General features: G+C 40.7%; 2 protein-coding genes across 3 annotated transcripts; both read right to left on the bottom strand.

The window, feature by feature from the left end:
• Positions 1–2,025: 2,025 nt before the first annotated feature.
• On the bottom strand, positions 2,026–9,056 carry nt5c2l1 (5'-nucleotidase, cytosolic II, like 1). Of its 2 annotated transcripts, none has more exons than XM_086187767.1 (17): positions 8,809–9,056; positions 7,513–7,586; positions 7,274–7,391; positions 6,896–6,991; positions 6,060–6,151; positions 5,792–5,849; positions 5,601–5,649; positions 5,442–5,495; positions 4,827–4,910; positions 4,710–4,745; positions 4,515–4,619; positions 4,369–4,435; positions 3,600–3,770; positions 3,467–3,518; positions 3,283–3,343; positions 2,633–2,809; positions 2,026–2,530 (listed from the first exon to the last, which is right to left on the bottom strand). In XM_086187767.1, exons 1-17 carry the CDS (start codon positions 8,877–8,879, stop codon positions 2,444–2,446), a joined length of 1,452 nt encoding a protein of 483 aa, XP_086043893.1. In that variant the 5' UTR covers positions 8,880–9,056; the 3' UTR covers positions 2,026–2,443. The 2 variants fall into 2 exon arrangements, with proteins under 2 accessions (XP_086043893.1, XP_086043892.1); XM_086187766.1 differs by having other exon boundaries at positions 5,601–5,694; positions 8,809–9,054.
• Positions 9,057–9,818: 762 nt separating this feature from the next.
• On the bottom strand, positions 9,819–14,502 carry slc2a11l (solute carrier family 2 member 11, like). Its single transcript, XM_086187213.1, has 12 exons — positions 14,479–14,502; positions 14,188–14,286; positions 13,930–14,090; positions 13,706–13,830; positions 13,366–13,495; positions 12,647–12,795; positions 12,371–12,558; positions 11,691–11,801; positions 11,396–11,497; positions 11,223–11,298; positions 10,360–10,487; positions 9,819–10,273 (listed from the first exon to the last, which is right to left on the bottom strand). Exons 1-12 carry the CDS (start codon positions 14,500–14,502, stop codon positions 10,058–10,060), a joined length of 1,509 nt encoding a protein of 502 aa, XP_086043339.1. The 3' UTR covers positions 9,819–10,057.
• Between the last annotated feature and the right edge of the window lie 11,506 nt (positions 14,503–26,008).

The following is a 26,008-nucleotide window of genomic DNA, read 5'->3' as shown; positions in this document are numbered from 1 at the left end:
CCATAGAAATTACCTTTATGTTGGGCTAAATGATAAAAAATGCGCACAGTGAATTAAAAAAAGAAACATTCAATAACAGCTGGCGGAGGTGAAACCTGGTTTTACACAGACAGAGAGAAAACAAAACAACAAAATTATTTAAATGAGGACAAGCGGTAACAATTAATCCAGTTGACAAGCAGACAATGATCAGGGAAATCCAAATAGACCGAAATAGCTGATACAGGAAATGAAATCATCTAGGAAATGTGTGTGTGTGTGCGTGTGTGTGTTTACAAGGAGGCGGTGCTAATAAATGCAGTGGGTGTATCCTAATTTGGTCTTTCCTCTCATGTTGAAGACCCAAACAAAGCAGCAGCCCACAGTGAGCGTCTCCAATGACTTCCACCACTGCAAAATGCTAAAAGTTGCTTTTCTATCACATTCCAGTGTCCAGATTTACGTGTTGTAGCTGTGATTGTCACTATTAAACCACATGAGGAAATATACCACAGCTGCAACAACAACAACAAAACTCCAGTAATGTTTTAATAGAATAAAATGTGTATAAATATTACACACTCAAAAAGAGGTACTAGTGTGTACCTGAAAGGTATACGTCCTTGATGTGGGGGTACCTCATTTTGGCCTTTTGTAGACCAATATTGTCATTAGCTGCAACAAATACTTTTTGGGGAATATTTTTCAAAAGTGTGCCTGTGAATACAGAGCTGTTCTGGGCTCGTACCTCCATTTCCTCCAGCCTGCTCCTCCTTCTCATCAGGATCAGACTGGTGAATGTGGATGTCCCTCAAACAAGTTGTCCCTCTGCTGAGCACATTTCCACCCCCGCAGCATCATTTCCTGCATGAAAAAACACCTCAATATACATAATCAATAGTGAGAACAGATTGCTGTGTGTGTGTGTGTGTGTGTGTGTGTGTGTGCGTGCGTGCGCGCGTGCCCTATAGGGAATTGGAGACAACAATACAAAACATTCTGTTTTGAGACAGTTTCTTTTCCCTGAGGTACACTGATGTACCCACTAGGGCCAATTACTGAAACCAGAGGTACCAAGATACACACGTGCCCCAAGGGGAACAGGAGCTGTGCCCCAAAGGGAACAGGAGCTGTACCTCAGACGGCACTGCCCCAGTGTCAAGCCATTATACACAACTGGACTTGGATCTATTTTGGTGTACTCGGTCTTTAGTGGAGCTGGTAAAGATACAGCTCCAGGGAGCTTTAGCAGCGCAAACTTCCTTGAAAAAGACAAAGGCACTCCAATTCTAGGAGAGAAACAAAAAATGTTATTCTTAAGGTATGAAAGCCCACCGATCAATATCATTTTGACTGTTAAACTCTTCTGTTGATGAGTGAAAATCCTGGAGGCTGCTGAGGAGTCTGGGTTTTTCACCATTACAGCACCTTTCCTAATATACACCAGTGACAACGCTGTTTGAAAGATAAATTGTTTGGTGAATGTGATAAAACGCAACTTCAAGCACCTCTTATCAAGGTCATGGAATAGTTGATACTAACTCTTATTGAGGTAGTATGACGGTTGATAAGCTCCATAGATTCTTTCCTTGGAGGTAACAAGTGACCAAAGACCCTCGGGTGACATCCACCAGCATTCGCATCCCCTTTCTCACCCAATCTTAAATGCCACATCATTGCAGCCGCAAACACAAACCAAAAATGAGCATGTTAGCGGCTGAAGATACAGTTTTTGTTCCCAAACTAACTTGTTTTAAGTCCAGCACACAAACAGATGCACACTCATCAATCTGCAGGCTTGCTGCAGAGGTTGCTCGCTGCCATCTAGTGGGACACAGATGTAATGCAGAAGGGAAATCTGATAGCGACACTTTGCCCAAATAACAATAATGGGTCTGGAGACATGAACACCGACCGAAGCTCAGCCTCCACCCAGCAGGATGATGTCATCAGATTCATGTCTTATAATCCCATTAAATTCAGTCCAAATCCCCCCTCAACTTTTTTCAGTTGTCCTGCTAACAATCAGGCTGACAAACCTTGACGAAGGAAATCATTTATTAAACAGAAGTTACTTTCATAAACTACAAATAAATAGTTACATTTGAAAAACAATTGCACAAATCTCAGATCAGAAGTAGATACACACCACTGTAATAAGCATCATAAAAGCCTTTATCACGCATTTTTATATACAGTAACCCTGAGTCTTCTTCATAAACTCTCGACATGCCTATATTCTTAGAGGGGTTAGTATTCAAGAGCAAAGCAGTGCAGCAGCTGGAGTTGGCTTAACACTTTGGTTGAAAAAGGGAGGCCATCATCATTGTTGTCGTCATCATCGTCATCATCATCATCAGATAGGATTGTTCAGAAGCACTTTAAAATATTTCCGTGCTTCATCCTAATGCCCACAGATGTGATGAGCCAAAGCCAGAGGGGAGCTGGCAGTCCAGGCTTAGTTTCAGTTCATCATGACAGTATGGTTGGTGATAGTTAGCTCCCTGGATGCAAAATCAGCTGAGCTGTGAGGCATGGCTTCATGAGGCATCTGAAAGACACATGAAAGAGAGAAAGGATGAATTTCATGTGTGTGTCAGAGAGAGAGACAGACAGACAGACAGACAGACAGACAGACCGAGAGAGAACTGACCAGGACTGGAGGAGCCATGAAGAGGTAATTGAGGGGGTAGTGCACCAGGTTGATGCAGCTGGAGGAGTAGAGATCTGCGTAACGCATCAGCTGGCTGGCGAACAGCGTTTGTCTTGAGCCGCTGCGCAGGAGGCTGCCCATCTGACCGTAGGACATGTCCATTCTGTAGGTCAGCACCTGCAGAAACACACAGTTTAAAGTCGGACATGAAAACAATCTTCAGCTGTTGTTTTGTTATTATTCTGGTGCAATGAAGCCATCTGCTCCCCAGAGGATTTCATGTCGCGTACACGAGATCCTGTGCAAAAAGATCTTGTTGCAGTGATGTGAGGAGCTGCACAATCAACGGGCTTTAAAGATCTCCTCTACTCATGTACACAAAAATGACCTCAACAAATAGCAGAACCTGTGTCTGACTTTGTTTGTGCAGAAAAATAACAATATTCACCCCATTAAGAAACATCAAACACCACTTCCTCTTCTCCCTTGTGAAAAAATTACAGAATACACACATTTCATGAAGTGTCATTTGAGCTTAAAATGAACAACTAAAGTTTGTCAACTTCTTAAGTCACCAAGAAGTTATGCAGGAGGGAAACAACACATCAGACAGCTAGCAGCAAGTCCTGCCCTGTGTCCTACAAACGTACCTTCATTCTTGTCTGAATGGAGGTGATGTCAGAATGTTCTTGACTGCCGCTGTCCAAGTGTCTTCAAACGACAAATACGACACACAATTAACAGCTTCTTCGTTGCCTCATTCGCAGCTAATGTGTATTAAACACGTATTAATTCATCATCATCATAAACAGAGAAAGATGTACACAAACTCACTTGTAGAGCTCAGCCAGTAAGAGGTCGAGGCATTTCATCTCCTCAAACAGATCTGAAAAGAAAGACACCGTAACCTCAAAACGCCTCCAAACGGCCTCACTATCGTAAACGCGAACCCAACCCCCGCTCTTACTTTTCTTCTCTTCCCACACGTGGAGCTCCTTGGTGAGCTCCGGCACCACCAGGAACGTCTTCCAGCCCTGACGTTTCTTTGACTTGAGGATGTCGCCAAAGATGTGATCTCCGACGTAGAGGATGTCTTTCCCCTTGACGTGCAGCAGATCAGACACGATGTCAGACGACCCTGCAAACGTTCATTCATTTATTTAACATATTAATAATCTACATCCCAGCGTGGAACTTGTCTATGAGCTTTGAGTTTGATACATACGGCACTTTAATTCTAAGAATGCCATTTTGTTTAATTGTATTTTGATATGTAGTTTGCCTCGACTCATTTTGGCACATTGAACTGTCAAAACAAGCTGTTAACAATGCTGTTAACCTTCAACCGTCTGAAATGACAAAATGAAAATTAAACCAAATTTTCTGAACATGAAAATGTCACCTCACTCAAACAAATGTATTCATCGACAGTCCAAACATTTCAACGACCTGGGGGGTTTGCACGTAAACAACCAGAAGATAAATACACGGAATCAAGAATAAATTCATACCCTTGCAGTGTTTCTGACTCCTGCTGTCCACAACACCGCACACACTGACAGTGCTAACCACTGCACCAGTGTAAATAATCGTATTTATTTATACATCAAAATAATCAATCGTAACTCGCATTTATAGTTTAAACTCTCTAAATTGCAGTTACTTATTCTTTTGGCACAACACAGAAACAACATCGCAACAACAAATGCAACATTTGTATGAATCCCGCGTCTCACCTCCAGAGTAGACTGTTCCATGATGGAGGTCGCCTGTGTACGTCCCGATCCGAAGCTTCCCTGTGTCCTGCGTCCCAGATATCAAACATGAATCAAACAGTTCAACATCAGAATGTCCATGTGCAGAAACAGAAACTCTTTCGTACTGTGTCCACTTGTCTCAACACGGTCCCCTCAGCAAAGAACAGCGGCTTTCTGGTGTCCACAACGATGAGGTCAAAGAAGGAGCGCCAGGGCTTTTTCTGACCCGGCTGGAATCAAGTAGAACGTTAACTTTGCGTGTCATTTGTGAGTAAGTGTCCTTTTTCTGAATAAACAAACGAGAGTTGAAGCGGCCTCACCTTGGCACCACTCTCAAGCAGATATTTCATCATGGCCTTGATGAAGGAAAATAATTACTGTCATATGATTTGATGCCCAGAGGTTTGAATGGTGGTTCAAAAAGGTTGGACGCTCACCTCGGTGTACTTGTAGTCACTGTTGGTGGCGAGGAAGATCTTGGCCACCTGCTTCAACCGAGTCAGGAGTACAATGAGGTTCGGCTGCGGTAAAAATATTGATTTATTCAAAATTCTAGCTGTATAAAACTTTATCGTATCAGGTGTGAATGTGGGAACTTGACTCCACTTTCAAACAGACATATCATCAATATTTAGCTCATTTTCCTCAGACATGAATTATTAATAGTATTTTTCTGTGAGAAAAATTACTTGTTAAATGTAAATTTTGCATCTAAACCTAAATGTTTAATGTTGAACTTTAATGTTACATATAAACGTTAAATATGAATATCAAATATACATGTTAAATATAACTATTACATCTAAATGTTAATCATAAGTATAAATGTTAAATATCAAATATTTAAATGTAACATCCACATTTAGCATTTAGATTTAGATTCAACATTTAGATTCGGATTTATTTCGATTCAAGTTTAGCAATTAGATTTCATTTTAAAATACTGATTCAACATTTAATGTTTATGGAAATGGAAAACACATCAGTTTGAAAAGGTTTATAAAGAATTTACCTTTGTCACCCCATATTTTAGTGCACAATCATTTACTCACATCTCTGACAACGTATTTCTCCAAGTTCTTGATTGTTCGTTCTTTCAGGGTCCCCTTGGTAGCACATAGAGCGGAACAGTTACACCGGCCGTGTTCATGCATTATTTAGTTTTAAAAACAACAACAAGAAGTCACAGGGTGACATGTTAGCGAACTCACTGTATTGTGAATGTAGTCCATTGCATCTCGAACGTCCTGGAACATGTTTCTGTAGGACATGAACAAGTCGCCGTAGTGGTAACCTTTCTGAACGCTGGAGGAAATTGGATGAGCGCGTGGTTTAACGGTTCATTTAGAGTGAGCCAGTGTTTAATTTTCAAACACGAGGACAAGAAATTATGTTCACTTACGTTTTGTATCTGCTACATCTGGTGAAGAAGTCCACGAGGCAAGCGTAGACGTAAGTCTCTGCAAAAAAAGCACAAAAACATATGGATCATGTATATAATTACAACCTTACGCTTTAAAATGAGTTTAAACTTCACACAAATTAAGTTTAATAGAGCAGACTTGAGAGAATTCCACAGAAAATATGAAGTTAATATGAAGGGTGATTCTTCTGCACTGTCATTTGAAAGCTTGTTGAGTAACCGACGCACGTGAAGGTAGAAGTCCCACCTGAAAGATTGAAGAGAGTGTTGAGGATGTAGAAACGGTCTGTGTCGTCTCTTTGAATGAACTTGTTGGGGTAGTATTTGTTAATGTCCTGGCTGGGAAACACACAAACAAACAGGAAAACTATTAGAACATTAAAAGACCACAACAATGTATACTTCATACAAATGTTAGGGTTGCTAACACTTCCCACCCTCTACCATTCATTGTGCTAAGCTAACTAGCAGTCAGCAGGTCTCTGTCGGACTCTGCTGCACACACAGATGAGAGAAGGATATCTATCTTTTCATCTGGTTCTGGGGACAATGGCCAATAAGCCGTCCATTCAGCCCCTGTTGACTGTGTGTCCTGTGTCAGGTCAGGGTGGCCGGGCGGGGCTGGATTCTATCTCAGCTTTCATCAAGTGAGAGGTGGGATCGCAGGGCCAGATAGAGACAGACAACCACTCACACCTACAGGCAATTTAGAGTCCCCACCTAAACTGGAATGGGTTAGGTGAGTGAGGGGCAGACAGAAACCCACAAACTCTGCCCAGGCTGGTGGATTTGATCCCAGAACCATCTGACTGTGCGGCAACAGCGCTAACCACTGCACCACAAGATAATACAATATAAGCAAAGAACAATAAGGATATTTCCCCAAAACTTGGCATGTTCTTTAAGTGATTTTAAACTTAATTGTGAATATTTTATATCCCCCTGAATCCTACACATCGCTCCTTTAACACTGTGAGTGGTGATGTGACGATACATGTGACGGTTTGACTCATCACAAACCAGCAATACAACAGAGGCCGTGACTGTAAACTTTTGCCGTATTATGGTCAAAATAATAATTACCTTTGGAAGAAGTAGAATCCATGACTGCAGACTAAAATATTCCCATTTGAATCCACCTTCAGGAGGTTCCCATATGTGGTGTCAATCACCAAACCGCTGAGGACAAGGGAGAACAAGGTTATACAGACATGAGGATTTGAAGGGGGAATTAAGGATTTTGTGTTTTTATTTTCAACCTTTTATCCAGAAGTGTGTGAAAGAAAATGACACCATTTTACATCCAGGGAGAAATCAAATGTTGGAGCACTACACCGGGAAAATTTTGAGCTGCTCTACCAAACTTTACCTTCAATTTCCATCGTCATTTTGCATTGTGTGATGTAAAAATTGATTTCTTTGTGAGACGTGAACACTCAGTTTGAGAGACGAAGCACTGACCGTGTAGGGAAGCTGGGGTCGTAGGTGTAGCGCAGAATCTCATGAGGGTAGCCGATGGACACCAGCCGGTCTCTTAGAAGCTCAAAGCCGAGACTCTCATACTCTGGAGATTTATAAACTACACACACGCACACACACGCACACACACATAAACACAAACAAAACAAAAACAGACTACAGCCCCTTTTTTTGTGTCATTCAACTCTGATTTTACAAACAACCGCAGTAATGTGACGTACCCGCCAGTGTGTAGTCCATGTCAAAGCCAAAGCATTTGATGTTTTCCAGTGTCAAACTTCTGTTGACAAAAATTCTGCAATCAAAGACAACAACAGAAACGTGACTGAGAGAAAAGACGTCATGGAGTGGACCACCGAGCTGTCGGGCTCGTTGCTGGAGGATCTGTTCCACGATCGTTTTTAGCCTCGAGGGAAAAATGGCAACAATGTTTTGTTTTTTTGTTTGTTTTCAAATGTGAAGAAAGATGGGTCTTCCTCATATTTGGTGTTTTCCATAGTAGAGAGTTTTATTTGCATTTAGTTTTCATTTTGTTTCACTAGAACGTCCAAAGCAGGGGTGGAGCTGGGTGGAGGCAAGAGATCTTATCATACCATCAGCTGGCTCTGCAAGTGTCTTAAAATGTCTACAAATTAAACACCAAACCCAAAACACCCTGGCTTTGTTTTTGCCACAGTGTTGCGTTCACTGGTGTGTGGTTTCCTGTGTCACCAGCTTTAAGATGCCCCTCTGTATCAGTGACACCCTGAAGAGGACGGAGAGGCCCGGACCGCCACATCTTCACCCTCCCGGACTCATCACATATAGAGTTGCTGTAAATAATTTACCTGCACGCTCCTGTTTTTTCTGCTGAGGTTGATCTTTGAGGATGTCTCTGCTGCAAATGAGTGTAATACTGAAATACCAAAACTGCAGGAGGGCTGCAGGCAGTGGCCCAGGAAGTACACAGCTGCTTTACTTAAATAGAGATACACAGCTCAAATAGCAGTGTAGTAAAAGTATCCAATCAAAATTCTACATGAATAAAAGCAGATTAGTATTAATTGTATATAATTTAATATCAAAAGTAAAAGTACACATTCCACATATTCGGGAAGGTACTTTTGATCTATGAAGTTCATGACAAAGTTATGTGTGATCCAGTTGATTGTGTCCTCTTGAAGTTTGCAGGTTTTGAAAATTTCAAGTATGTAATCCGAGGCCACATATTTCTATTCAAAGTAACGAGTAACTGATGGGTTCAGATAAATGTAGTGGAGTCAAAAGTACAATATTTACTATGAGATGTACTTGGGTAAGAGAACAAAGAACCTTAAAATATAAATAATCAAGTAAAGTTTGGATATCTCGAGATAATACAAAAGTATAGTAGTTGAGTATTAATACTTCCACCACTAAAGGTTTGATGATGAAAAATGATCTAAGCATTGGTTTATTATTAAACCCAACGTGATAGTAGGGCCATAATTTCAGATTATATTCTGGAATACCACTTTAAATAAATCAAACGGACTCACCTTTGCTCAAAGCCTCTCTTCCTCCTGGGTTCCTCAGAGGAGACGCTCACATCCATGGCGTCCCCCATCATCACCCCCCACCACTACAACAACGACAGGCTACTGATACCCTGATGGAAATTACGTTGCACACAACTTTTCTGCGGTCTGCAACTTCACGCACCGTCACGCATCCAAATGGTAAAACTGTACATTGTCAAGGCGTGCTGTTTTTCTCTCTTTTAGCGTACCGTAAACTCCTCCCTGGGTTTTTTTTTTTTTTTGGAAGGTTTTTTTTTATAACCTGTGACGTCAACCAAACCGTTGTCATTTAGCGGTTGTGACGCATATGTATGTCATTTAACTTTGCGCATTCAGATTATGTTATCAGACGCTCACACGCGGCTGAGCTGCATCACTGGGAGGAGTTCCCTTCCTTGACCCCAGCAGTTCCCCAGCGACAAGAACACACACACACACACACACACACACACACACACACACACACACACACACACACACACAGTACATATTCTAATGGTTTGGTTCCATCAAAGACTGACCCGGTGATAAGTTTGGTCATTTATTCCAGGCTATTATGACTCCACCGCTGGAGGTCACTGTCCTGTCTGAAGCAGCTGGACACTGGTAGATGTTGAGATCCTATCAGGTCCAACATGCAGCCCCTCACTGATAACCCAGCCAGCTCTCTGTCCACTGTTACAGAAGACGAAGTAAGAGGCAAGCAAACAGAAGAAAAATATTTTTTTTAAAAAGTCCAACATAATTGTACTTATTGTTTTTTAATTGCAATTCCAATTTTCAAGAATTTGAAGACTAGAAACAAACAACGCAATTAAATTACTTGTAATTAGCATATTTGATCCCATGGTGCTACCAGGCAATGTTGACCTTCAAATAATACCAAGTAGTTTTCTGACTCCAGGACTGTAGGACCGTTTTTAGTTCATTGCAGTGTAAACCAGTTTGGATCATTTTAGGGAAGTATACCTACTCCAGTTCTGTACATCAGTATGTCCAGATATTTGCATATTTTCGGTCTTTGTACTTTTACACAGCTATATTTCAAAAGAAATATTGTACTTTTTACTCCACATTTACTTGAAGATTCTGAGATGACTTTTATTGTTGAATGCTAACAAGCACATCATGCGGAGCACGCATACTTTATGATACTTCATTAGTATTAGTAGAATTTCTGTTAGACGGCCCTCTGCTTCTTCCACCACTGGTCAGAATCTCATAATGATCAGAATCTTGTCTCCAAAGCTTTGATGTTGTCAGGTTTCTCTGCAGTGGATTTTGTCCTCTTTGAGTCTTCAGATTTGCTGTGCATCCGCTGAAACTCTGCGGCGATCTCCAGAACAGACCGGTTGGTGGTATCAGGGACATTGAACCTCACGAACAGCCCGCAGAGGGCGCAGAAAAAAAAGAAGATGAGAAAGCAAAAGTAATCCAGAGTCTCCTGTAACAGAAAAGCGCATATGTGTGACTCAGCATCTGATGCACTTTATTTCAGTAATTTCACTTATTATATTTAAACGTGCTTACCACTAAGATGGGGAAGAGCAGCCCCAGCACGAACAGGCCGACCCAGTTGAGGGTGCAGGCGATGCTGTAGGCTGCTGATTTGAATGACTGAGTGAACATTTCTCCTGGCATACCTGACGTTACTGCAGCTGGAAGACGGGAGAGATATTATTAATATTATTATTATTATTATTATTATTATTGCTTATCACAGAGTTACTCAGGGTAGGAAATAAACCCCGAGATGCAGTAGTACCACGTCTGTTAATGGGATGATTGATACATCATGATATCTTAAAAAAAAACAAAAAACATTTAAAGCGCAAAAAACAGGAATTCAGTTTGATGTCTGTTGAGAGGTAATTCAGTTTCAATTCAGTATAAATTTTATTAATACAGGGGATTTTTTTTTAATTGAGAATAATTAAAAAACGACAGATACAAAAAACAAATACATTCTGTTGGGATTAAGTGAGTGATATTCACAAAACAACAGTTGAGCAACTAAAAAGACACACAATATTAAAAAAAGTCACTGTGGGTGTGACGCTCTCGTTACAGCATCAGAGGTCATAATGTCCAGGATAACTAAGCAAAGTCAGGAGATGAGAATCGTCAAAGCATCTGCCTGATGCCCACTTCTGCAAAGTGAGACTTAAAAACGCATAAACATGAACCAGTGCTTCCTGAACAAGCCCTCACGCACACAATAAACACATGGCGACAGCGCCGCTGTTTCTAAAACCAGCTGTTTGTTAAAATATTGGTTTATTTTATCGTATCACAAGTATCATGATATATCGTAATATTTTGTTGCATCGCCCCTACGACGATATTACTCAAAAGTCATGGGTGTTATCGAAGATCAAGACTGATGAACATACCAGGTCCACTGGCAAAAAAGAATATGAAGAAGAAAATGAGGACCATGCTGCAGTACGGCATCCAGGAGATCAATTTCTGAGGAAGGCAAAAAAGATGTGAGGTGACTTGTGCTCTCTTCAGCCTCAAAATAATCTATGGAGGATCTGGAGGAGGAGGAGGAGGTGTGACTCACTTGCAGGTACAGAGTGATGATGAGGAGAATCATGGTCACAGCCATTGCCAGGTATCCTTTATACAACAGGCTTTTTTTCCCTGAATTCTCAATAACCATGAACTACGACATCAACGGGGGAGGAAAGAGCAGTGAGTATTTGCAGCAGTAATTGCACTGAACCAAGTGACCACACAGTGGAGCTGTAAGTTTACATTAGAAAGATGCCATCGCCCGTACAACAGACAGACATCGGGATGTGGAAAAGACTTTTTATAAAACAACTGGCAAAATATGTGAGTGAAATGGTTCTTACACAGACTAGAGAGGTGCACAGCTCACACAAGCCTGTCCCCAGAGCGGCGTAACGTAACTGGAACTCCTGGATTCCTGCTGCTTGAAACACCTCAAAGGAATAGAAGTACACCTGGAGGGAAACAATTAATATTACACGACTGTTTGTAAATCCCCACAACTGAACCCACAAAATACGACTTGTTGACTTTAAATTAAACATTGATGTCCCCTAAAGCGTTTATTCTTCTCTTGTCAAATCTCACGAAATCCAAAATGTTGCAAATTCAATCCTAGAGAATATGGGTTGTTGCCATCGTACTGCTGACACAGGGTTGTACATCTCAGTTGTGTTAGCACACTTATGTGCATCAGTAAGTCCAAAAACTAAATATAGAAGTTAAGTCCAAATCGAACACATATTGACCTTGATCATTGGTGTTTATGAATGTTTGTCTGTGTATCTATTATGTATATGTATGTGTGTTTATGCTCATATCCTCCTCTTAGCTATCTACATCAGTGCCTACAAAAACAGATCCATCTACCTATAACCAACGACTGAACTTATGCCCAAAATAGGTTTCAAGCTTTACCCACTACATTTAACAAGAGGTCAAAGGTTAAAAGAATGTTTGTCAGAGCGCAGTTAGCGTTTTACTCATCAGTAAAATATCTTCAAATGTTTGACACATCACTCACTGCATTGATGCCACAAAGCTGCAGAGAGGAGAATGCAACACAGATAGTGAGCAGTTGCCAGCGGACTGTCGGGTTCTTAATCAGCTCCACCACTGAGTGGCTCCGAATGCCCTGCAGGGCCGATTTCTCCTCCAACATCTCCTCCACCTCCGTGCTGTAGTCATTATTGCCCCAGAGCTTGTTTAAAGCTAGGTGGGCGTGATGAAGCAGCAGACTTAAGTGGCAATAAATCACCGTAAATATTTGAATACAAAACTCAAAAATGCTTGCTCACACCTCTCTCACAGGCCTGGCGGTCTCCTCTGTCCAGGAGAAGGAACCTGGGAGACTCGGGCAGGAGGGGCAGGGTGAAGAGCTGAAGTAATGCGGTAAAACCAGTGAAACCAAGTAGCCAGGGCCACCTCGTCTGAGTACCAAGTAGCTCACTGTAAGGAAAATATCTCAAGAGTCACAGCGCAATAGAGGGCAGCAGGAATGAGGTATTACAATAACATACCATAAGATGGTGTTATGGTATGAACAATTTACACCACAGACAGGTTGTTTTCATCCTACTAAGGTTTAATAACCCTGACAAGCTCGGTAGTCTTGTTAGCTACTCGTTAGCAGCTGCCGCTCAAACACAAGAAGAAGAAGAAGAATTAAGAGAACCAATACAAGAAATTAATAATAAAAATGGTCAAAACAAGTGAAAGCATGTTTAAGCACTGCAGGGTATCTGAGCTGGAGACAATCTTTAGTAGGACACTTGGCTATGCTAACTCACCATGCTAATGGAAGCTTCACCAGTCCCCCAAGTCTTTGTGAGCAGGCGGTTGGTACTGCTGGTCCCCACTGATGACACCCCCACACTGGCAAACCATCCCTAAATTTACTGCTATTATATTTCATTATTTATCTTTATTTTTAGCAACTTTTGCAAACGAAAATACATCTTTATGGTGGCCGATTCATATTTCGTATCATGTGACCCTAACACCCCCGACCCACCTCACCTGATCCCCAGCAGCTGACCGCTGAACTTCCCCAAGGAGATGAAGGTGGCGATGGTCACGCCCACCATCGCTCGAAGCCTCTTTGGGGCACATTCAATAAGGTACATGGTGTGAGCCGAGAGACTGATACCTAGAGGTGCACACATAGAATTATACATTGAAAGAATCCATAACAGGGTGATAAATTACCCAAAGAACATCCAAATGCCATAATCACAAGTATAAATGGAAATTGATTGTCTTTCGGGTTGAATAGAGCACAAGGAGTGATGGAGCAACAATCAAGGGGGAGATTAGAGAATAAAGTGATGTATTTTCCAACACGCTTTCATGGGTTCACCTGCATGGATGCCATTAAAAACTCGTGCCACCATGATCATCTCAAAGGACATGGCTGTTTGGCTCAAGAGCATCAACACTGCTCCAATTATGGCCACAAAATTGTTTAACAAAAGGCATTTTTTTCTGCAGGATAAGGAAACAGTCTGTGTTAGAGCCTGAGGCCATTTTTAGAGAAAATTAAGCACAAGATGACAAGTCATTTCTGTTTACATGTTTACTTACCTGCCAAAATTTGAGCTCAGTGGACTAGCAACCAATGACCCCAGTAACCCCCCGATGCAGAAGATGGAGACAGTGAAGGACCAAATGAGAGAGACTTCCCATGGCTTCAAGGAGACACCGTACCTCTGCACACACGTTACGTTCACCAGGTCCTTTATGAACTGCAGTAAACACATGAAGAATTTCGATAATCATTCCTAAGTTGTTTAACTCATAACTTGTATATCCTTGACATTTCCCACAAACATTTTTACAGACATCAGAGGGAGAGGTCATCACAGACACACTGAAGCCATACTGAAATGTCCCTCCGATGCCAGAGATAAAAATGGCAGCGATCACAACAGGACACTCCAGCTGCAGAAATAAAGGACATTTATAATGATTGGCATTTCACTCTACATAAACAGGTTCGATATAAATTTGAATGATCATCTTTAATAATTTAGACGGAGTTTATTTCTCATTTATTAACCATACACGGACATATATGAAGAAAAAAGGAGAATTAGGCAAAAAAAAAAGAGACGAATTCAAAAGATGACCTACCAGGAGTGTTAGGTAGTGAAGCATAGCTGGAGTCTAGTCTCCGTCATGAACGTCGTTGTGAATTATTCACCTCTTAAACTGGTGCTGTAGACACATACCCTGAAATTATTAACCTTTTTTGTGTGAAAGAGAAGACATGACAAAGACCTTTGTGATGTCTGACCTTTTTTTTTTTTTTAACTGTATTTGCAGCATTCGAAAACTTGAAAACCACCGTTCTTATGGGCCTCGAGTGGTTTGTGGGGACCAGAATGCAGGTTGTTTATGTGAGAACAAAACGATTTTGGAATGAAGTTTTGCTCAATGTCAGTTAAAGTCTTCTAACTGCACTAGAAGGTTAGTTTTTCTATTGTAATCTTCAGAAGCTTATGATTCTTTGACACACACACACACACACGCACACACACACACACACACACACACACACACACACACACACACACACACACACACGACACATGCGCACTAAATTCCCAGTAAAACCTGAAACGCCCCTGGAGTTTTTGCAGTTGGGATGGATGAAGAAATAAAGCATCTATATTGATTTATGTTAGTTTTTAGGAGTTCTTAAAGACCCTGAAACAAGACATAACTTCCTGTTAAACCAAATCCCTAAAATATAACAGCCATTTCCTTGTTAAATGAAAACTTTGTTACACCAAATAAAAAAGTTAAAGAGCCTTTGGGGCCAAATATGGCTGAATTTGATGGAGCCACAGTCCTAAAATATGTGAATTCCTTCAAACACCCTTCATCTGAAACTTGTAAGATGTGTAGAGCACGAACTAGACAGAGAAGCCTGTAGCCGTACGTCTGTCAGGTTGACTGCTCACCTAGACGTCACACAGCTGACCTCCAGGAGGGATTTGGCTGTATAGTCTCCAGGCAGTGGTAATGTACACACACACACACACACACACACACACACACACACACACACACACACACACACACACACACACACACACACACACACACACACACACACACACACACACACACCATACTGAGAGACTAAAACTTCTAAAAAGCTGTCAGGGTGACTGTTTGCTGTGGAGATAAAAGCCATTGCAACTAGAAAGGCTCTATTTCCAGCTTGAAACAAGCAGGATTCGCTGACACAGCTCAAAACTGAGGCATTGCACGTCAGTTTTGCATGTCACATGTTTCAGTTTAAGCAAGCTAAACTCTGAATGTCACTCGTCTGAGCCACCTTTCAACTTTCTTTCAATCGTCTGTTCTGTTCTAAACTTTTACTTCCATAACTCCTAAATAAGCATTGAAAATCACATGGAGCAAAAAAAAGAAAAAAGAAGGTGTATTGTGTTTTGTCCTCCTTCTTTGTAGGATTGACTTTCTCTCACCTTGTAGATCATCCTGAGCACTTTGCTGGGTGGATTCTCTCAGGCACCTGATGAGGCATACTGAAGAAACTTGGATGTGCCACAATGTTCCTGCAACTAAGTGAGGGAGAAAAAAAACCCAAATGCGGATGCTTGAGCAGGCTGGAAAACAGTTCAGATATACTGTATGTTGAAACTCTAACAAAAAAGATAAGTCCAAACACAGAAAGCCTAAACTCCACAACTCTACCAAACAAATCCATATTAAAAAAGTATATTTGAGCATGTCTAAAAGTGAGCACGTTCACAGAAATCCAAAAGAAGAGTGTATGCAGCTCAGACAAACACACACACACACACACACACACACACTCTAAATACACTGTGGGCGGGATGGTAATGAAGAACCGCTGAATCCAATCAAGGTGGGGCAGGCAATTAGAAAGGTAGAAAGCAAAACAACCATAGAAACAAGAGGTTTAAACTTCAAAGAAAAACAAATAAAAAAGAAGGACAACGTTAACAGTCCAGATGGAACTGTGACAGCCAGCGCCCTCAAGGTACAGAATGTAGCTGCCCTTGAAATAAATAGCAGGTTGCAAACTCCAAAATGGTGGCGTGAAGCAAGAGCAGTTCAGTAAGGAACCACTTCCCTTAAAAAGAAACCTAAATGCCACTGTCGTAAACAGAAGGGATTCAGTTCAGCTAGTTTAATGTGTGGGTGATAAGCGGGTGTCCAGCTGAAGCAGGGTCGACTTGGAACAGCTGATCACCAGCTAATATAGCAGGGATGATAGCAGTTGTTGTCTTTGTGGCCTGAACCAACCCTATGATCCCTTTCTGTGCTTAAAGGGGGACTTGTGAACAGCGTTCCCTCAAAGGAACATTGTTTTTTACCTCAAAAGTACAACATTGGTCTTCACCAGACCACGGCTCCATGTTTTGAGTGACCGAAATGGTAATCAACGTCTTTCAATGCAACAGCCAGTATTTGTACCCTTCTGCACTGGTATTCAGTTGAAATCCTGCCTCCCAGCTTGTTGGGCTCCACTAGCTGGAAGTTTCACTTTGTAAACATCCAGCTAAACCACGTTTATGGTTAGAATTTGATGACAGTTGTTGGTTTCATATGTTCGACCTAAAAGGAACAGATTCTCGGCAAAAAAAGGCTAAGTTGCTTTTTGCGCTGCACCGACATGCGTCAGCTCCATTTTCCCCGATAATTTTTCAGTAATAATCAGAGATGAAAAAAAAAATCCTTTCAACTCTGTCAGTTTAATATATTCCTATCAACCAGAAAACAAGTGAAATATAAAGAGAGTGTCCTCTTTCTCCTTTATAATCCACCATCAACTTAATACGCCTGTCCCCAGTGTCCACTACGACACTCAAAAGTGTCTCAGAGGCTGGACTCTTTGTTACTGGCCATCAGATAAACACTTGGCAGCTGAAACCGACATGTAAGGAGCCAAACAGGTACGGTCCTCCCAAGCAGACAGAGAGTCATGGTAACGCTTGATCATAATGAATAATGAAAGGCTCATAGGTTCACTTTACAAGGAGCTTTTCAGGTCTAGACACTCACTCAATATATTCTCATTATGTGAGTGTGAACTCCACTCCAGACAGAGTGACTGATACTAACTGATGCATTTATAACGTCTCCTCTAACTCCCACTGTTCCCTGCATGACAGGATGAGATTCTTCAAACGTAGCTCATGTTAAATTAACTTTTTGGGGTCTTTGACACTTTTTTCCAATGTAATAGCGTCTCTGAATTTTTCTCTAAGAAGTTATAAATAAATCCAGTTTCCTAAGATCATAGCGTGAGTCTTTTCAGCACAACCTGGACGACTACGATGCTGAAATGGCATGATATTACAAAGGTATTGCACCATAAAGCCAAGTAGAGTTTTGTTCATAATAACATAAAAGCTTTCCAGCTTTGTCAGTTCCTGGTGAATCCTATTGGTTAAACAATTAAACATGGACAGGATGATACTATATTTACTTTTTAGTAACTATATGTACTTTCCCGGCAAAAAAAAAAAACGTACCTTTTAGCTCATAAAAATCAAACTACATTTCCCAGTGTTCCATTAGGAGATTTGGGTTTTATTTTTTTGGTGTTTTTTTGTGAAAGATGAAGCTTACTTAACGATAATTGGTTATCTGCTTCTTCTTCTTCTTTTTTTTAATCTATCTCGGGCAGCCTGCGGATCCATCGATATCCATTTCCTGCACATTTTTTAAGTTCAAATCGTCTTTCTAGGTGACATCATTTGCCAGTGCCACTGGGGAAATGCCAGCTGCCTTGACAGATTTACTTTCCATGTACTGTATTCTGCATACATTAGTCAGTTGATCCTCATTTTGACATCTCAGTTTATCTTAAGAAATGACTGACAAGACTTCTATTGCTGTTCCTTCCTGACGTTGCGCTTTAGAGTTCAAGCAAAGCTGCAGGCTGGGTTTGACAAATGAATTACTGTTTTTTTTTAAGTTGCAGTCTTTGAAGTCTTTGTGTCACAGTATCTCCATTGCGGCTCAGCACAGAATCGCCGTTCACAATAGGAGAATAATATAACTGATGCCTCAGTAGAGTTATGTGGGCTTGTTAAAAAGGCTTAATTTAATATTATAGGATGTAACTGTTGACATGATCCTTTTATTTGATCCAACTACATCCAGCTGCAAGAGTTCTGAAGTCGGCTGTAAAACCATCATCTCTTACTGCGTGACGTGATGCTCGGAGTGGATTAAATCAAAGCGAGCTCATGTCTCATTAAGGTAGCTGTGCTTTAGAAGTCATCGGTTTGCCCCACTTCACTTAAATTAAGTTCTATTTAAAGATTCGATTTAAAGATGATACAGAGCACCGCTTGATTTAGTGAAAATTCTGACTGATGAATATAGACAGTACTGTATATACAACATGTTTTTGTAGATTTACAATATTGTTGTCTTTTGGTGTCACTGAGAATTTTGCAGAGAGAAAACACACTTCTCACCTGAAGCTACACTGATCCTCAGAGACGTGAGGCCATAAAACACACGTGTGTGTTTGAAGTATCAAGTCGGACCAACGAGGCCGGGAACTCCTGCCCACGCACGCAGGCTCGGTGCCCGTTCTCCACATTACAAATGACAAATTTACAACCAAAGCTGCATAGCTGCGATATATCAGTCTGCTCATGGAGATAAACCTGAAACCTGAGAGTCAAAGTCTCACCTTGTATATCGTGCCATCATGCCCTTGAGCGTGGCACTTAAACTAGATTGCCAGTAAATCTCCAGCTCAACACAAATGGCTGTTCTGTCAGGTGTGACGCGACTAAAAGCCCTCTGGATTCACGTATCAGAGACATTAAAGGAGGAACTGGAGTGAAAACGGGTGCAGAATGCAACTGGAGAGCAAGTTTCTCACTCAAATCAGCCATCCAGTGTTCATGTGACAGCCACATAAATCACGTCAATTATTTGTCCACACTGAAGGTGTGTGACATTGGAAAATGGCGGGAAGTTTTGTTAACAAAATATCCTCCATTGCCCCCTCTTGTCTTTCTCAATTTAAATAGCTAATCCCTAAAATAATCTGCATGGTTTTTTTTTAATCTGTTAAAGGAGATTGTTTCTTTGCTCTGTTAACAGAGAAAAAACAAATGTATGTTTAAATTCCATGAACGATCATGTATCTCAAGTTTAGAGGCTTGTGGCGCACATTAGCAAATGCAGATTGTTCTAATGGTGAGAGAACAATAGAGTGAAGGTGCCCTTCTAATCTCAGTATTTTTTTTAAAGTTTTACTTCAAAACTTGTAGGCATCCTGGTATTTGTAGTGTGATTGTAAACTGATTTTTGGCTTTCTATTTTATTGGGGGGGTTTAGAGAGTGTGAGAAAGAAAGAGACAGAGGGGAGGGGGAGACAAAAATATGTTGCTCACTCAGTCAATATCTTTTGATTCGAAACTCAAATTATAACTCTCCGTGTCTTAATTCATGCTGTTATATTCTTTTATGATTAAATTAATTTAGCTTTGGACCACCATCAAGAATCTAACAAAGGTGTTTCGTAGGCACATTATTTGTGAGGGGAACCATCCCAGCTGCACAGTAAACTCACTCAGGTGACTGCTGTTATTTACTGTAAGAGCAGGTGAAATGTGGTTCGACCAGGAGTGATGTTGTGTGCATGGTTTGCTGAGTACATAAAATAGCCAGGAGGATTCAGGTAGTGAATTAGCCATGAATGCAAGCGTTGGTGCCAGGAATCTCAAGCTCCTCCTGTTGCCCTCAGTCAGAGCGCTGAACCTCGAATAACTCTTCAGTAACAGGCCAGAGTTTGCAACGCATAATAGGGTGAAAATGCAACCCGTGGAATTCTGCTACCACTACCGTTACAACACCTCAGACGGGAGTGAGCTCCCGCTACCAGTGAGCTACAGGATGCCTATCAGGTTCCAACACAGGATTCATTCCTGAAAAAAATGTATTTTATCATGTGTTAGTAATATATTTGAGGCCTGCTTAGGTTTAGGTACAAAAACCCAGGGTTGGGGTTAGGATTCTGGCTAAGTCATTACTTTCTTAAGCTTATGTTACTTTCATTATTAAGGTTTCAATGCCTATAAACTAGCTGGCTCTCACAAATGTGCTTGCTGTTACAGCTGTTAGAGGGCTATCAGTTTCTTGAACCCTTGAACCCTGGCTTTTATTCCTCCTCCGTGCTACAATATGTCTCTTTCTGCATGATCGGAGCCGACTGTTCTAGCAGAAGTAATGCTTAAGTTTAAGAAGCTGTCTCAGATGTACAGATAAACTCAGTGTCAAGGTTCTACCACTCGACATCATTTCACCATCTATTACAGGTTGATATTTTGGTGCGTACTCACTCACAAAGTCTCCAAGCAACAAAAGATGAAACAAATTTTCTACTATTCTGCTTTCAAGTCAATAGCTCCTTCAATATAATTCCCAAGCAATCGATTCCCAATAAGATGCAAGTCTTTTAACCTCAAGTTAAATAGAAAATGTTTCTGGTCCTCTATGTCTTGTTGTCAAAAATCACTTGTTCAACTTTAAGTCCCATTACAAGAGTGCAGCACTCCCCTAATTCTCAAATTAAAATATGAATGCATAAACATCCAAAATTGTATTCACGGTCAAAAAAGAACAAAAGCCTTCAAAGCAAAGAAAATTCTTTTCATCTGTATTAAAAAGCTACTGTACATGGTTTAGTTTGACAAGAGGATATTCAAATGACTACATTCAAAACAAAATAAACATGTCTGACAGCCTTTGAAGTCTCTCAAATATCAGTTCATGAGAATGCTGTGCAGTCCTGAGACATCCTGCTGAAATTAGAATATAAAAAAGGCCAAAAATGTCCCTATTTATATCTGTTTGTTGGAGATCTTTTTGATCTGCAGCACCTAGAATGTTAAGTTTCATTTTGTCTAAGAACCCCTGGTGAAAGAAGTATTGAGATCCTCTGTAGAGGTAAACATAGCAGTACAACAGTATAAAACACTCACAATCATCAAAGCACTGAACTTGAATAAAAGTACGTAAGTATCAAAAGCAAAATGTACATCACATGGTAGGTAAAAGTGAGCAGAAAAATGCCACTGTGCATTTTATTTGATTGGGCATTACATTATTTGATCATGAATACAAATGCGTTACTTCATCACTAGTTTAGCTGGTTGAGAGTTGCAGAACGTACTAGAGAGTTGTAGCAATTTGCAGGGAGTTGCAGAGAGTTGCAAATAATTGTAGAGAACCATGGACAGGTGCAGAGAAATGTGGAGATGAGGAGACAGTGGAGTGTTGCTGAGAGTTGTTGAGATAATAGAGAGTTGCGGAGACTTGAGGAGATTTGCAAAGAGCTGCGAGGAGTTGTAGAGAGTTGCAGAGACATGGTGAGTTGCGGAGAGTTGCAGAAAATTGCAGAGCGATGTGGAGATTTTCAAAGGCTTGTGAAGCTTTGCGGAGAGTTTTGGAGATTTATGGAGAGTCACGGAGGGAAGGAGAGCAGTGAAAGGTAGAGGAGAGTTGAGGACAGAGAGGTTCAGAAAAAGTCGCAGCTGTAAAATTGTATATTTTAGAATGTTATATGTCCAGTCTACACCAAAGATTTGCAACAACACCAGTCAAAAAAAGCAAGATGCTGATCACAAACCCGCTATTTTACACTGCTGCACCTACGAGACAAAGTATTGTTTATCACTGTTGACTTGACAAACTGAGAACGCTGTTTAAACTGTTAAACAGTCTCAACAGTGTTTGTTGTTTGGTTAAACAGCTTCATTTATCTGATCCCGAATCTTTGGTCTAAACTAGAACAACTTCACAAAAGCAGATTAGACAAAGATAAAAGGACAATCCCACTGGCAGACGTCGTAAACTGTTGCTGACCCAACATCAGTTGTTGTAAGAACTCAACCACAGTTTCTGGGATGGTTTTAAAATGCTGTAAGTACATGGATGCACACCCATAATTTGCAGCAGATGAACAGAATATTGACATTTTCTTGCAAAGTCTCCAGGGATGATTTAAGGGTCCATTGATCACCTGGCAGCCATTCAGAAAATATGTTTCATAAAAGAGGAGAAGAAACCTATACCTGCTGCTTTGCATGTCATTAGACACCGATGTCGAGAGCTGTCAAATGGACCACGGGACAAATATTGATCGGGGTTTTCTCACAAGTGCGGAACTGTTGAAGTATATGGATAAGATGGAGAACATTCATTTGCAATCGTTCACGCTATCAACGATGATGTTGATCCTCTCGCCCAGACTCTCATCTGTGGTTTCACTCATCTGTGGCCTTGAAGTTATTAAAAACACATCCTAAAGCAGAATGGAACCTCTGTGCATCACATAACAAAAGCAATTTCTCACCTTTTCATTGTGGGAATTTAAAAGCAATCTTCTTCTTTTTTCTTTTTTTTTTCCAAGCAACTGTTATGAAAGTTTCTGTTAATAAATGCAGTGGAATTGGTCATGTGACATTGGCGCAAATTTCAGTGCTCCAGTGCATCTGCAGTACAGGCACAAGCGTGTCTCTCGTGCTGCAAAGAGACGGAACAGGACTTACGGTTGTGTTTTTAACCTTTATTCACTCATTTAGCATAGATTGACTTTTTCAGAATCACATTCTCACCGTGACATTTTTACACTCTGAGGCTGCCACATTTGGTTCTGCTGGTCCCAGAGCAGCTCCAGGGGAGGCTGGCCCCCCTCTGGAGAGTTTCAGTGGTGGTCATGAGGTAGGTGAAGAGCTCCTTCCCACACAGATTTATCCCGTTGGGACCTTTGTACTCGCTTCTCTAACCTTTGCACCACAATGTCAAATAGTGTATTAGACTGCTTGTACCTAACAGGCGATGCATATGCTGCAAAAACCAATGTGTATCTGTCTCTGATGTGAGAAACTGTCTGAAAGTGCTTTTTATACAGACACAGGCACTGAGAAAGATGGTGAATCCTAGCCACAACTCTTAGGAAAACCCTATTGAGGTCAAGGGTGTTGTAGGTGTTCTGTCTTAACTGAGCAGCACCGACACCCAAAGGAAACAGGGAAATGACTACCAAGCTTTTGAGTGGCTGTTTCTGTCAACTAAGCAGGTCGCTCCCCCGGCTCCTCGCCTCGCCCCACATTTCTACTTGTTTATATGATGCAAACACGGTCCGGCAGGTAAACAAGGGGAGTTGGGGGAGTAAAGTGGTGCTGACTCTGTAACTGTGTGAGGCAGCATTATGTTCCCCTTTCAAGCTACATCAAAAGGAGAAGGGCGAGAGCTGCACAAAATAGGAGAGAGCTGCACGCTCCCAGTCCTGATGCAAACATGGTATTCATTAACCTCAATAAAACTGGTATGCGTGTGCATTTCTGCAAGAATTGGTATGAACAACATGGGGAAGGTCACTCAAGTTCATGTACAGTATAGTCTTGATATGACTTGTTTAGTCAAATATCATTATTGGAACACGCGTACAGGAAATGTAAAAATACCGCAGACAGACTCAAATGAAATGGATTAATCTGGGTTTTATGTTTTAAAGTATGGTTCTCTTCATCAGTTTGGTTGTCATAAATAACTAATCGCAAATACTTTGGTCTTTTTTGTACTTGGAATGTTGCATATGCCGGAGTAAAAATTGAAATTTAGATTCAGATGCATGGATTTGATTCCTTTAACCTTTAATAAAACAATTACATCCTGTCATATTTATTCTGAATAGTTTATTCCTACAGGAGCCCATCTTAAGCGTTCCCTCTGGATGAATTTGTGACCTACTACACTTTTTATGGGATTTTAAACACCTGTCCATCAGGTATACTTTGATATTTGCCTTAATAGAGACAGAATCTCTGGATCAATAAAATTTGAAAAAAACATATTCAGAACTATATTTGTCTGCTGTTTGTTCTAAAGCTTTGCTTTTTAGGTTTCCCAGGCAATTTGGTACCAAAACCCTTTCCACCACTAGGAGGAGCACTAACCAGCGCCACTGTGAACACACCTTTATCACGATTTTGTACCATTCCTGAACTGTAATGTGTATTTGTTTAACAGCAACCACATCTCACAAAGCTTACATGAGAAATTCTATCTTTTTTGAAGACATTTTTTTATACCTGAAGCTGGAGCAGTCACTTGTACAACTTCAACCAGAATGACTGTGATGATTTGATCATCATTCCATGGTTGGTGTTATTTGTGGATTCACTGCACGCACCGCAACTCAAGCCAAAATAATAAAAACATGAGAAAATCAAAAGTGAATTAAACTCATCCTAAGCAAACATTAAACACATTTGTTGCAGCAGAACTGCCTCACCTCTCCTGAAGGGCTTCTTCTTCTTCTTTAGAGTCGTTTGCAGTTTGGCAACTTTTGGGTGCATTACTGCCACCAGCTGATCTGGTGTGTGGGGTAAAGAGCTATTCCTTTACAAATAATGATTAAAAAGTAACACACACATCAAAAGAGTACAGTTTAATATCCGACGTCCCGTGTCATAGTTTCGGTCTTCTGAAAATGTCTTTAGAATATTAAAGATATTTGTCCATAATTTTCTCTCATTGTATTCTTTGACGCTTCACTTTCTGAAACAAACAACTGGCAAGCTAATAAAATACGGTCGCTGTCTCTTCCTCTGCACCGAATACACATATTCCATTATGATGTTTACCAATCACATGGAAGCCATTGTGAATTCCAGGATGTTCCTTCTCTAAAACCAGTGTTTGCCTCCAGAATCCAACCAGCTTTAAAGAGGGTTCAGTTTAAACCTTGACGGTTGAGCCAGTACCACTTACGAAGATGGGTGTCTTCAAACAAACTTAGCTCCTAAGAAAATAAGGCAACACCTTCAAATTAGCCAAAAAGGCAGATTGCAAACTGCAAAAACATTGCAGCAACAAGGAAAATGCTTTTATGTTGGCCCAGAGATGTCAGTGACCTATCACCAACACCATGAATTCAGGAAATTTGGTCACCAAACGGTAGGCTTGCATGGTGAATATGATTTAAATGAACAAAAGGAACAATTACTCCTTAAATCTGCAACACAAAAGCAACTTAACCTATGGATGTGAGGTTGCCAGAGCCAATTCATGAAGTCAGGAGTGTGTTTGCTTTAACTGGCCCCGCGCTTAGACATGAAAGTTACTCAGTGCTAACACGAGCAAACCCAGGACTGATGCATGGTGACAGGAGCAACGTTACATTATAGCAAACCCAACACTTAAACGAATGCAGAGAAATGCACCGTGTCAGCATATCAGTGTAGTGGTGAATAATTGATATATTCAAACAGGGACGGCACTGAGAGCAAGCTGTCTTTTACAATGATGCCCAGTTAGCAGCACAATAAAAACAATACATTAAAACAACAACAACAACAACAACAAAAACAAGATTACAGGGTGCATAAGAGAGAAGAGCTGCTGAAAAAATAAGTTCATTCACATCTCAGTTCATTAAAAGACTTTGAATATAATCAAAATAGACCAATAGAGGAGAGCTCATCCTCTCTAGTTTCAGGTTTTTAGTGTGTCGACTGAGTCCACGTTCAATTATTTTTTATATTAATTTGGATTGTAGAGTTTAAAGAGAGGTAAACGGACATTTTTTTTTTTGTAATTTACCTAAAAAATATAACTGATGTATAAT

This window comes from Aulostomus chinensis, chromosome 19 (genome assembly GCF_037954235.1).
Source record: "Aulostomus chinensis isolate RoL2024-O1b breed Wild chromosome 19, RoL_Achi_v1.0, whole genome shotgun sequence".
Lineage (NCBI taxonomy): Eukaryota > Metazoa > Chordata > Actinopteri > Syngnathiformes > Aulostomidae > Aulostomus > Aulostomus chinensis.
Note: the sequence above shows the minus strand (reverse complement) of the source record. Positions and strands in the feature narration are given on the sequence as shown.